Raw genomic sequence first — 14303 nt, 5'->3', positions numbered from 1 at the left:
TTTAGCAGACTGGAATACATAAGAAACATATATCGATAGTAATCTTGATGTTTACAGTTCTTTACAAATAAAACTTGATATTGACAATGCTCTTGAAACTTTAACAAATTCCATTGTTGAAGCCAGGAGCATTGCAATTCCAAAATGTGAAGTAAAATTTGAATCCGTGTTTATAGACGATGATCTTAAACTCTTGATCCGTCTTAAAAACGTGAGCAAAAGGCAATTTCAATGCACTTGTGGTCCTGCTATGAAACTTATACGTCAGGATCTACAAATAGAAATTAAATAACGTTTTTTTTAATTAAACAACAAATGTTTTGAAAATAGAGTTTCTCAATTGGATCCTGGTTCTAAACCTTTTTGGAAATTATCTAAAATTTTGAAAAAAAACGGAAGTCGATCCTTTAAAAAATTCCAAAAAACTGATCAATTTTACACCGAATTACGGTATTCATTGTTCCCCAAACCCCGGAAAACTTACCGCAGCACGACTTGCCAAAGTCCAGTCGCACCAGCTGCACCATGTACGGTTCCAGCAGGTTGACGTACCACCAGGGAACGCGTTCCGGCTTGGTCAGGGAGCACGTTTCCGGTGAGAAGAAAGCCGACGTGGATCCGTCGATGGCTTTCTGTGGGATTCCGGCGGCATCGGTGGAAATCTGCATCGGGGCCTTCCCGGCGGCCACGTTTAGAACTGTGGAAGAAATGAGGGAAGAGTAGATTAGTAGAATATTCTTGACGTTTTTTTTTTTAATTTTTTTTCATTGCTATTAACGATCAAACTATATTGCTCATGTCTAATTTTTTCATTGGCTACTTTTTAATGCAATACAGAATGTTCCCCTTCTGCCGATAAAAAAAAAATTGAATGGTGTGATAAGTGGCGCTTCGATTGGTTAGCGGCGGCGGCTGTGATGATGATGGGGCACAAAGCCCAAATCGAACGGAAACTGATTATCGAGGAGATTTTTGGGTTATCTCGATCTCGGAGTTTCTTGCTTTGCTCATGTGCGTTATGTTTTATTGTTGGAATCAATCGATTCCGGGGATAATTTTGGTTATTAGATTTTTTTCTATTGTGGCGAGCTGACCTGTTACTGTTATCTACATTGTACCATGTGGACCTGCGTACAAATGTGTAAAAAATGAGAGCTCTAGCGGACTTTCTCCGAGTGTGGCGATTATCACGGTTTCGAGCCTCACCAGGTGGAGATCAGGAATGGGGATAAGCCATTGTACATTGGAAAAGATCGCAGAATTAGGAGGATAACATTATTTTGACTATGAAGATGACGTTTCAGAACAAAAGTTTGATAAAACCCTATTTGGCAAAATGGAGAACTATAACCCTATCCTAATTTTCGTACCACACGGAGGAAATGAAGTACTCAAAAGTGAGTACATTCCACTCAATTCTGGAGGTTCGTGCGTTAACTTAATTTTGAGTTAATGGGGTAGAAGTTGTTTTCATTTGCTGCCATGCGAAAAAATACCTACTGGCTAAGTTTTTTTCACTCAATAGGCAGATCAAATAACTCAACTCCCAGTACTATGCCACTTACTTAAATTTGAGGTAACGCACTAAGGTTCGGTTTTTGGGTTGTTTTGCTCTTTGCTCTCTGACAACAATAGAAGGAGCCAATTGAAATAGGGAAAGAAAAATAACTCACAAGTGAGTTGAAAAATACTCAAATATGGGTTTTTCGTTTTCTCCGTGTAGAGGCTTAAGCTAAGCCAAGAAACACGTGTTTTCTCTATTTTTTAATGCTCAAGTCCAATAAACATATATTTTTTTGGTTTTTGCTATATCTATTGATATTGATTTCAACTCAAAATTTAGATGAATTTTGATTTCCGTGTATGTTAAATAGGAACATGTTGTGTCAAAAGTTAAGCCCCTGTGGCGTTTTTGACGTAGGGTAGAAGTAATTGTCAAAATTGTTCAAAAGTGTTGAGGTTGAAGTTCCTACCCATTTTTTAAAATTAAAATTCAATTATGAAGCACGTAAATTTAGTAGAAAAAATAATCATAGAACAGATGTTGTACATATTTTTGAAATTCTGCCTTGATCAACTCCAGGAATTACCATTAGTACAATGACTCCCATCTTGAATAATTTCTCCAGGAAATAGTGATGTACTGCAACCGGTGACTCGTTAAACTTCGCCCAGAGATAACCTAAAAAAATCTTCAATGAAGGCCTTTGGAGATTTCTCCAGAAACTCTCCTTATTTTGGTTCTGGATTTTTAGAAGGCTTCTGAGCAGTTTCAGTTAATATGTTTACAATGATTCTTAAAACATATTTTGCATAAACTTAGGGCAAAAAAGACATATTCAATAAGGCTGGTAATAATCTTATGGCAGTTCGTCTTAGGATAACTTTTGAATTTGTAAACGAATTAAAAAAAAAAACTACCAGGAATTCTTTTGAAATTGTTTAGAATATTCTTACGGGAATCTTTGAAATTTTTTTTACCAAGAATGCTTACAAGGATTCCCCCATAGATTTTCGCAGAGTCTCATCCAAGTTTTTTTTTCCTAAACTTCTAAGGAATCCTTCAGATATTCGTGTTGCCAATAAGAATAAAAGTGGCGATAAACAGGCAACTGTATCGAAGTTCTGCGACCCGGATCGTTTTTTCGGATTCTACGCCCGTGTTAAGACCAGAACGGGCAAAATTCTATGTTGACTTATGCTGCCTATGCTGTGGGCAAGTTAACGAGAAAACGGAACACAGTTAACTCCTTGAAAAAGGCACAATAAATGTGTCCGAAACGTCGGATGAAAACTTAAAATCCGTTTTTGAGCATAATAAACTGAAGGCCATAACCTACAACATAATCATCACAGTCGTATCCCTGAGAAACTTCAGATATTCTTAAAATTAAAATACATGGATTTTATTTTTTTTTTGCTTAAGATTTCTTTTTGAAACACATCAAATTATATGGTCAGAAGTTCCTTTACTGGTATTATTCAGATTTTTTTTAGTTTTTCCTCCAGAATTCATACCAACCTTTTTTCACAATTTGTTGCAAAATCTTCTACAAAAATTAATTTAGAGATTTTCATAGGAGTTCATGTTATTTTTCAAGATCCCACAAAGAATAGGGTTCTAATTTTCGTGATAAAATCTGGTTTTTATTCAATAACCAATAGATTGTGTTGCTATTTTGGAAAATTTTCCTGTTTAAATAACGACTATATCATATTTAGATTTTTATTAAAAAATGGGTCCAAATTTGAACCTTGCCATTTCATGTTTGACGTTCACTTATTCAACAAAAACGCACTGGGGTTTTACTTGTTAACACTTGGGTTGGTCTTATCGGGAGGGACATGAAAAACAAAATATACCGTCAAACGGGGCTACTTTTGATTCCGGGGGCTACTTTGGACACTCACGTTTTTGATTTATTTGCAGCATAAATATTAATCTGAGCTATTTTGTGTCTTCAGCACTTTTATTAACCAATATATGCTCTACAACCAGAGGTGAAAATTTATTGGAACAACATCAACAATAACAGGATAAACAAGAAAATATATTGAAAAGTACCGAACACATATTTCCAAGGTACAAAACATTTGCTATGTAAACATTGTTAGAATTTTCCACATATCGTGGAAAGTTGTTAGGAGCGAGTGCTTCGTGAAGCCCAAGCAGGACAGTTCGGTTTTGCGTCGTCCGATAGATTTGGCTCACGTTTTCGCGCATGTTTTCGTCGCCGGAGATTTTTTTTCCTGTTTTCAAGCGTCTTGCTGGGTAGTGCTTCGTGAAGCTCAAGCAGGACAGTTCGGTTTTGCGTCGTCCGATAGATTTGGCTCACGGTTTCGCGCATGTTTTCGTCGCCGGAGATTTTTTTTTTCCTGTTTCCAAGCGTCCTGCTGGGTAGTGCTTCGTGAAGCCCAAGCAGGACAGTTCGGTTTTGCGTCGTCCGATAGATTTGGCTCACGTTTTCGCGCATGTTTTCGTCGCCGGAGATTTTTTTTTTTCCTGTTTTCAAGCGTCTTGCTGGGTAGTGCTTCGTGAAGCCCAAGCAGGACAGTTCGGTTTTGCGTCGTCCGATAGATTTGGCTCACGGTTTCGCGCGTGTTTTCGGCTCCTAAGATTTTTTTTTCTGTTTTGGAGCGTCTTGCTGGGTAGGTATTTGGAAGGCACAAGCAAGACGGTTTGTTTTCGGGACGCCAAGAAGTTTTGCTGTCAGTATCAGTTTTGTGTTCAGTCGAGGATGGATTACCTACTGGTGAGTTCGTTTCATTCTTGTGATAACACATATTTTCTTGAAAGCGTAACTTTTAAGTAATTTTAAAACAAACTTTGTATGGTTCGTCACTATAAGTGTCGGCATTATGTTTTTTTCTTATACAATTTCAATATACATATATTTGTCTCTTTTATACGTTATTAAAAATTATCTTTTGAATTGTTCGACATTGTGAATGTTGACGTATTTTTTAAAACTTGTACCATATCGAGACAAAATGCACAGTAATACTCATATGTAATTTTCAAACAAACTATGTATAGTTCGTCACTACAAGTGTCGGCATTATTCCTGTTTCATATAATTTAAAATATATACATGTAATTTTCAGTTTTCGTCATTAATAAAAACATCTTTTGAATAGAGTAGTGTTTGATCCTTCGACCTTGACGCTGGCTCCTGCGGGGGCGGGCGATGGGGGCAGGATCAAACTTGTCGCGCGTCGTTCGCTCAGAGAAATGAAAAAGCGCCGCGGATCGCTAGTAGTGTTTGATCTATTGATCGCGTCGCTTGCTCTTGCGTGGGCGAGTGACGAACACTTGTTCGGCGTTTAATGCGATCATCGAATTATTTCGCGAATCCGGTTAGGCGTGATTATATCATGGCTCGCATCACCAAACATTGGTGACTCCCAGATCTTTACCTTATCCCACTAACCCAATATCCTCTCCATGACAACCGTGGAGATGCAGAGGTGATCTCGGTCTCTAGTAACAACGGTAGTCACACTAACATTCCTTCCCTTCCCCGATGACCGTAAGGACGTGGCCGGCGCCGTTATTGACTTTTAAATTTGAGCTCTCGATTTGTGCACATTGAAGAATGGTAAGCTAATCCCAAGCCCCATTCATTAATTCCCTGTGCAACTTCGATTGTTCTGGTCAATCACGGAGTAGCAACTACGAATTGTACGGTCATCTATGCTTATGCTTATGCTTATGCTTATCGTGGAAAGTTGTTAGGAGCGTCACAAAACTATCAAATCATCATGTTTCATAGAAATTTCTGATAGTTTTATGTATAAAATTGTTAATTTGCAGAAATAAATGATCAAAGGTCTTAATTTTACGACTTTTTTTTTATTTTCAAATGTTGGTTTGTATATCTTACAACACAAAATGAAAATAAACCAAGGATTCGGAAAAGTTAATAGTCATAAAACATGTATATATTAAGACGTATAAATAGTAAACTCATAAAATATTTCCCAAAAAAATTATTCTTGGTCATATTTTACATGAAGCTGTAGTACAAAGCAATGGCATCTTTATCTGCTAAAATAAACTACCCTTAAGCCATCTCAAAACTATTGAAAACCAAAATACTTCTAACAAAAGTAAAATTTAAATTGTTTACGATCTTGCGAAACATTATTCTTGTACTTCATGCATTGCACTTTAAATAAAAAATACTTTTAGTTACAGGAATCAATGCGATCCTTCTACTTATAATTCATATAACATTAAGAATCAGAACGAATGTAAATCATTATTATTCAGACATGATTAATCGTCGTTGTACTTGGTAGTTGTATAATTCGTTTGTATCCACTTAAACAATCAAGCGTTCGAAGCTGACAATTTCATTTAAAAGGAAGTAAACTTGAAATTTCTCTCTGGAAATTAAAAACTATGAATAGCATGTTTGGCGGAAAAGTGTTATAAAGGTATGTTTATTTTTACGCATTTAACAATTTTCTCAATTATGTTTATTAACAAAAAATGTTCAACAATATCATAAAAGACGAAAATCTATAGAGTTCAAAATTCATGCGAAATAATCGTTTTATTATCAAATCGTATTGCTTTCATAAAGTGTCCAAAGTAGCCCCATTTTTGTTTTTAAAGACACTTATTTTTCGCTATTCAAGCATTTTTTTTATTTCTTGATGGATTTGCTTCATATTTTGCACATTTGTTACGTACATATACAACTTTGATATATGCAAGAATTATCGAAATCTATCCACAATTCTTAGAGATACAAATCTTCAAAGTTGAAGAATGTGGAAATAATGTCAAAAGAAGCCCCGTTTGACGGTACCCAAAACTTGAGTTTAAACCAGGAGGTGTGACAAAATCTGAATCCGGTTTTTTGAGTAAATTGAGTAAGCTTGAGCACCTGGCCTAAAATTAAGCGTTAAGTACCAATTGGGACAGGGCTTTAGGACTCTATTCATCCAAAAAGTCCTTTAGATATACATTAGAAATAGATTCAGAGAGGGAAATTCTTCGAACTATTGTTCATTGGCTTCCATATAATGTTACTTAAGAAATTCTGGAAACAAGTTCCTAAAGAAATTCCTTGTGAAGTACCCACGGAGTTCTTGGGAAAGTATAGGTAGAAAGTTGTGAACGATCTTCTGATGGACTTTCTGAAAGCATGCTCAAAGGAATCGCAAAACTTTTTGGATAGATTACTGTTAGTATTTTAAGAAGTTCTATGTATTTTCATTGGAGAAATTCTTCAATTAATCTTTGGAACAATTTGAGTGATGTGATTATTTTTACTGTCTCGTATTTTCGGATTTATTCAGGCATTATCTTATAAGAATTACATCTTAGAAGTCTTCCAAGAGTCTTATATAAGATTTTTACCTAAACTTCTACTGAGAAATCCTTAAGAAGTTTTTCAAAAGAAAATATTGCAGTTGTTTTTTTCAATTTATTTGCTTTAAGAGTTTTTGTTTATTAAAGATCCAGTTATATGATCAAAAAATCTTTTTCTGGTATTATTCCAAGAGCTTTGTCTTGATTTCTACCAGAATTTAGACCAACATTTTCCATAATTTGATGCAAAAACTTCCTCAAGAATTCATGTTATTTTTTTAGAATCCCACTAAAAATTCAGCCTGGAATTGTTCAAGAGATTATTAATAGATCCAAAGAAGGAAGTTCCTCGAAATGATGCTTTTTGGCTTACATATAACGTAACTTAAGAAAGTCTGGGGCAAATCTAAAAAAAAACTTCTTGTGTAATTTTCATGGAGTTTTTGGAAAAGTTCAGGTAAAATCTCTTAGAATCAATACATTTGTCAAAAAATATATAAATATTTCATTTTTTTTATTTGATTGAAACTCCTTTCGAAACGTCAGATGGACATGTTGTACTTACTTACTTACTTATTTGGCTTTACATCAATTATCTTGATAAAGCCTCGCCAACAATATTTCGCCAATTCCCTCGGTTCATGGCCGCTTCTCTCCATCCTCGACTGTGACCCACGCTCTCCAGGTCCTGGTGTACCTGATCAATCCACCTAGCTCGCTGCGCCCCACGCCTTCTTGTTCCGACCGGATTCGTGGCGAACACCATCTTTACAGGGTTGTTGTCCGGCATTCTTGCAACATGCCCTGCCCAGCGTATCCTTCCAGCTTTAGCTACCTTCACGATACTGGGTTCGCCGTAGAGTTGAGCGAGCTCGTGGTTCATCCTTCGCCGCCACACGCCGTTCTCCTGCACGCCGCCGAAGATCGTCCTTAGCACTCGGCGTTCGAAAACCCCAAGAGCTTGCAAGTCCTCCTCGAGCATAGTCCACGCCTCATGCCCATAAAGGACTACCGGTCTTATGAGCGTTTTGTACATCGTGCATTTGGTGCGGGGGTGAATCTTTCTTGACCGCAGTTTCTTCTGGAGCCCATAGTAGGCACGACTTCCGCTGATGATGCGCCTTCGTATTTCCCGACTAACATTGTTGTCAGCCGTCAACAAGGATCCGAGGTAGACGAACTCGTCCACCACCTCGAAGGTATCCCCGTCTATCGTAACACTGCTTCCTAGGCGGGCCCTGTCGCGCTCAGTTCCGCCAACCAGCATGTACTTTGTTTTTGACGCATTCACCATTAGCCCGACTCTTGTTGCTTCGCGTTTCAGGCGGGTGAACAAATCTGCCACCGTTTCAAATTTTCTCCCAATAATATCCATGTCGTCCGCGAAGCAAACAAATTGTCCGGATCTCGTGAAAATCGTGCCTCGACTGTTAAGTCCGGCTCTCCGCATGACACCTTCAAGCGCAATATTGAATAACAGGCACGAAAGTCCATCGCCCTGTCGTAGTCCCCGCCGAGACTCGAACGAACTGGAGTGTTCGCCCGAGATCTTCACGCAGTTTTGCACACCGTCCATCGTTGCTCTGATCAATCTTGTGAGCTTCCCGGGAAAGCTGTTCTCGTCCATGATTTTCCATAGCTCTATGCGGTCGATACTATCGTATGCCGCCTTGAAATCGATGAACAAATGGTGCGTAGGGACCTGGTACTCACGGCATTTCTGGAGGATTTGCCGCACGGAAAAGATCTGGTCCGTTGTCGAGCGGCCGTCGATGAAACCTGCTTGATAACTTCCCACGAACTCGTTTGCTATAGGTGATAGACGACGGAAGAGAATCTGGGATAGCACTTTATAGGCGGCGTTTAGGATGGTGATTGCACGATAATTTTCACACTCCAGTTTGTCGCCCTTTTTGTAGATAGGGCATATAACGCCTTGCTTCCACTCCTCCGGTAGCTGTTCCGTTTCCCAGATTCTGACTATCAGCCGATGCAGACAAGCGGCCAACCTGTCCGGGCCCATCTTGATGAGTTCGGCTCCGATACCATCCTTGCCAGCGGCTTTGTTGTTCTTGAGCTGTTGAATGGCATCCTTAACTTCCCCCATCGTGGGAGCTGGTTGATTTCCGCTATCCGCTGTGCTGACGTAGCCATCGCCTTCGCTGTCCTGACCTTCTGTGCCTGTGTTCTCTGCGCCATTCAGGTGTTCATCGTAGTGCTGCTTCCACCTTTCGATCACCTCGCGTCCGTCCGTCAAGATGCTCCCATCCTTATCCCGGCACATCTCAGCTCGCGGCACGAAGCCTTTGCGGGATGTGTTGAGCTTCTGATAGAACTTGCGCGTTTCTTGAGAACAGTACAGCAACTCCATCTCTTGGCATTCCACCTCTTCCAGGCGGCGCTTTTTGTCCCGGAATAGGCGGGTTTGCTGTTTCCGCTTCAGTCTGTATCGTTCCACGTTTTGCCGCGTACCATGCTGCAGCATTGCAGCCCGCGCTGCATTCTTCTCCTCTAAAACCTCTTGGCACTCCTCGTCGAACCAATCGTTTCTTGAGCTCCGTTCCACATATCCGACAACGCTTTCGGCAGCGTCGTTAATGGCTGCTTTAACTGTCCTCCAGCAGTCCTCAAGAGGGGCCCTATCGAGCTCGCCCTCATCCGGCAACGCTGCCTCAAGATGCTGCGCGTACGCATTGGCGACATCCGGTTGTTTCAGCCGCTCGAGATTGTACCGGGGCGGGCGTCGGTACCGTACATTGTTGATGACGGATAGTTTTGGGCGCAGTTTCACCATCACCAGGTAGTGGTCGGAGTCAATGTTGGCGCCACGATAGGTTCTGACGTCGGTTATGTCGGAGAAGTGCCGTCCATCGATCAAAACGTGGTCGATTTGCGATTCTGTCTGCTGAGGTGATCTCCAGGTGTACCGATACGGGAGGCTGTGCTGGAAATAGGTGCTACGAATGGCCATGTTCTTGGAGGCGGCAAAATCTATCAGTCGTAGGCCGTTCTCGTTCGTCAGCCGGTGGGCGCTGAACTTTCCAATCGTCGGTCTGAACTCCTCCTCCTGGCCAACCTGAGCATTCAAATCTCCTATGATGATCTTGACGTCGTGGCTTGGGCAGCGGTCGTACTCGCGTTCGAGCTGCGCGTAAAATGCGTCCTTGTCATCATCAGTGCTTCCGGAGTGTGGGCTATGCACGTTGATTATGCTGAAATTAAAGAATCGGCCTTTGATTCTTAACTTGCACATTCGTTCATTGATCGGCCACCACCCGATCACGCGCCTTTGCATATCACCCATCACTATAAAAGCTGTTCCCAGCTCGCGTGTGTTGCCGCAGCTCTGGTAGATGGTATGATTACCTCTAAACGTTCGCACCAATGCTCCTGTCCAGCACACCTCCTGCAGCGCTACGATGTCGAAATCGCGGGTCTTCAGTACATCGGAGAGTATGCGAGTACTTCCAATGAAGTTGAGAGATTTGCAGTTCCACGTACCGAGTTTCCAATCGCTAGTCCATTTTCGTCGCTGTGGTCTTTGCCGATTGTTCCGGTCCGTATTCTCTCGTTGACGTTCCTGTGCTGATGTGTTTTTACGGCTGGCTCGCAGGGCCTGACACCAACCCCCTAGATTTCCGGAGGACCATTCCCCCTAAATGTTCGGAGGGCCATAGTGCGCAGTTTAGCTTAGAGTCCTTCTCTGGCACTCGGACGATGATCAGCCGCCCCTGACATGGGGAACAGACGCTGTTGTGAGCCGCTCCTAACGTGGAGTACAGACGCTCCAGGTTTGCAAAAGCAAACCCCCCCTTCCCTGTCAGCATACGACCAAAGTTCCCACCGGGGGTTGGTTACCCGATCTTCCCCAAGGTTACTCGTACCCCGGCCAGTACCACGAGGAGGTAGGGATAGGAGTTGCTGGGCAAGAGGCTAAGGACCGCACAAAGGGGTCTATTTTATTCCTGCAGGTACGCGAGGTACCAATGGTACGCCATGCCCAGCCATTTACCGCGCCACATGTTGTGTCAAAAGTAAAACTCCTGTGGCTTTTTTATCGACGAATGTTGAAGTTTCGACCCATTATTTGGAAATTGAAATTAAGTTATGAATGACTGAGCTGAAAAAGATTTTAAAATAGCCACAGTGGCCTATGATAACTTCCCTGTTTGGATACTCAAAAATACAGGTGGAACCGTTTGCAACTGATTATAATGTAGTTCGAACCCAGGGAGGTTTTATCTGCATCCATTTGTTATCAGGGAAGCGAAAATTGGCCATTTTGTACTGAAATTTTACAACATTTTTTTCCTGTTTCTGTTTTAGAACCCTATTTACTTTCACAATGTTGTGTATTTTGACTATTTACACCATTTTGTAGAACGTTCTTGCTATAGAAAACTGCTAGTTTCAAACAATATTTAAATAAAACAGAGTTTTTTTTTTATGAAATTTCTTCGAATTTCGGTAGCGTGACCAAATGGAGAGTTAATACATTCAGCAAACTTGTCCCAATTCATTAATTTACACCTTTGTCAACTTAAAAAAGTTGAAGCAAAGCCACCTGTGGTGGAATTCCTACTGAACTACAACTCAATTTTCTAGCTACCCAATGCGCCATATTATTTAAAAATTATTTTCCGAAGATGTCATACCGATAAAAGCACGTCTTAACACGCTGCAGAAAAAAAGCTCACGATTTTGGCATTTTGTCACACTGTGCTATGCTTAAAGTTTGTACGAATTTTGAAAGATATTCTTGAAAAACATTAACGGTGCTAGGGTCACTAGGCAGAATATGTTATTTTGTTAGGGCGATGTACGTTTGGCCGAATGGGTCATAAATCCAAGCTTTTCTATAGGCCGAATGTGTTAAAAACGAGTAAAGAATAGCCTAATATAAAATAAAGGAACGATTTCTGGTCCCTTTTAAGCTTTGACAGTTTCGGCCCAATGATCCATTTGGCATAACAAATTTCGGCCTAATGACCTGACACCAACATTAACATTGGTTCCTGAAACCAACCAGGCGATATTTATTTTTTATTGTATTGAAATAATTTTTCCCAACAAAATATGCTATAATTTTGGCTGGCCAGTAGTAAAAATAACAAAATATATAACAAAATTCCATCTACATTGACCATCGAGGTAGCCGTGTAAACCTAACTTAATATGGTTCTCTAGCTCAATATTGAGATACCAAATATCGAGTAAGTGAGAGTTGACTGTAGCCACAATACCACGCTCTATCATGTTATTGAATACAAAATTCGATTTTATCTAAATTTTTAGAACCCTATCGGTTTTTTTAGGTCTTCAAATTTTATTTTTTCATGGTTAGTAACCAAGACGTTTTTTGAGCGCAACAGAATTTTTTTCAGATTTTTTTAAAAATCCAGCTGGCAAGAAATCTATGAAAATCAAACTAAAATTTCGCATTTTTTTAAGACGGGTAACATGATCAGGCTCTCTCAGCTTTATTTTTCCAGCAACAAGAATGTATAGAAACCCAATTGTTACATATACTAAAAAAAAATTTCTTTTGATAACTTTCATGAAATGTTTCCAAAAATTTAAGAAGACATTCTACTATTGTCTCCATTAAAAATTTATCTTGAATTTTTAAGACTTTATTTTTTTAAACAACACAAGAAAATCATTTCATAACTATTCAATAATATTTGCAAAGATTCTATCGAAAAATTTCAGAATTCTTCCGCATGGTTTTTCCAAGCAATTCAAAAAAAAAAATCGAAAATATGTTTGAAAGTTATATTAGGAATCTTTCAGAAAGTTTGTAAAGTATTCCTTCAGGAATCTTTCAAGAACGAAACCGATCCGAATCACTCATTTTAGTGAACCGGATCTTTTGAAAGGTTCAGTGGGTCAGGGGCTCGCAAAAGAAGAGCGAACGGAAAAAGAGCGGTTCACTCCCTATTGCGCGACATGGGTCGTTCCTTTCGTATCTTTCTCTCTCATTCTTCGCACATTCTCATGAAACTCACGATACACTCGGCTGATTTCCCATACCCGAACTCAAAGAAAGAAGCAAAAAATGTGCTTGCATTCAGATGGGGACTTTTTCTCTCTATCTTACATCTTCCTGTGTGCGAATGGGCGGAGCAAATTTTTCTGTCTATAATGAGAGCGCAGAGAGCACGGTGCATCAGAAAACTTTGCATGTGTGACGTGGCGCGCAAAGCAAGGCACGCTTCAAGTGTTATAATAAAGCCGAGAAACGAACAAAAATAATCGGCACGTTCTTTTTCCGGGTCACTTTTTGTCTGATCCGCGCTAATCAAATGAACCGACTCTCGCTGAAAAAGAGCCATGGGTCACCCTTTATTTTGAGTGATCCGGATTTTTTGAACGGCTCCGACTCTTTTTGTCGATCTCCAAAGAGCACCCACAAGGAAAAGGGTCCTAAAGATTTTGATGAAACCATGTTTTTATTAAATAACACAATTGAGCATGTTCTACTTCTAGCAATACTTTTTAATTACTTTTTGTTTTTAACGTAGAATCAGATTATGTAAAAAACTGGATACCTTCAAACAAGCCACTTATGAAAGAATCCATTAGTAAACCCTCAAATAAACTCTCAAAGTTGGTTTAAGATGCATTTACTGAAGAATCTCCTGAAAAATTCATCAGGAAAGGGATCCAATCAGCAATTCATGGTATGAAATATCCTGAGAATGTCTTAAATCCAGGGTTGTTTCAGATGTTCTTGAAGAAACATGTAAAATTGATTCCGGAAAAAATATACGGTATTCCTGATATGCTAAAAGAATTCCGGGTATGATCCATTTAAATTCTTTGAAGTATCTGAAGCAAACCCTGAGAGGGTTATTAGTTGAAATTTTTGACGAATATTTTGTATAGTTCTTGACAATACAAAGCAAATCATCTATAAAGTCATTAATGATCATTATTAAATCATTATTAAAATCATTATTAATCATCATTAAAATCATTAATAAAGGTATCTTTGCTAATTTTTTTGGAAAAAGAAAGCTGTGGAACTATTCTATTAATTTTTTTTCTATTAATACTTAGAGGGATTTAGGATGTCTTTAGAAATTTTCGGACTATTGGTGATGATGCTTCGGTGTTTTTTTTTTCTAGCACTTCTCTAGGGTGATTTCGGTTTTCTTTCGCCACCAATCAAATCTTCAGTCTATTTTAAATCCTTTCAAAACTTTCAATGAACCCGTTACCTTGTCGATAAATTGAATTGAGTCATATTTTGAACTCCACTTTGCAAATAGAATTGAATGGAAAGGGGTTACGTCTCATGCAAAAGATTAAAAAATGCCAAGGTGTCTCATAAAATAGGGTCCTAAAGCCCTGTCCCAATTTCAGTATCAAAGTCCAAAAAACAGTTTTTGAGATTTTTCAAACCTTTTGGTTTAAACTCAAATTTTGGGTGTATTTTGTTTTCTGTGTCCCTTCCGAAATGTCAGGTAGGAACAAC

The 14303-nt window shown here is 39.4% G+C and overlaps 1 protein-coding gene across 10 annotated transcripts in view; it reads right to left on the bottom strand.

The window, feature by feature from the left end:
• LOC5564206 overlaps positions 1-14303 on the bottom strand; it is a 249529-nt gene that overhangs the window by 53939 nt on the left and 181287 nt on the right. For all 10 annotated transcript variants that reach the window (XR_002498776.1, XR_002498775.1, XM_021838597.1 and 7 more), the window contains exon 3: positions 485-697. Coding sequence is in view for 8 of the 10 variants with exons in the window: in XM_021838597.1 (XP_021694289.1) it covers positions 485-697 (213 nt within the window). In the remaining 2 variants the exon portion in view is untranslated. The remainder of the gene's footprint in view (positions 1-484; positions 698-14303) is intronic.

Source organism: Aedes aegypti, chromosome 1, assembly GCF_002204515.2.
Source record: "Aedes aegypti strain LVP_AGWG chromosome 1, AaegL5.0 Primary Assembly, whole genome shotgun sequence".
In the NCBI taxonomy this organism is placed as follows: Eukaryota; Metazoa; Arthropoda; class Insecta; order Diptera; family Culicidae; genus Aedes; species Aedes aegypti.
This window is presented reverse-complemented; position numbering and strand designations above follow the sequence as displayed.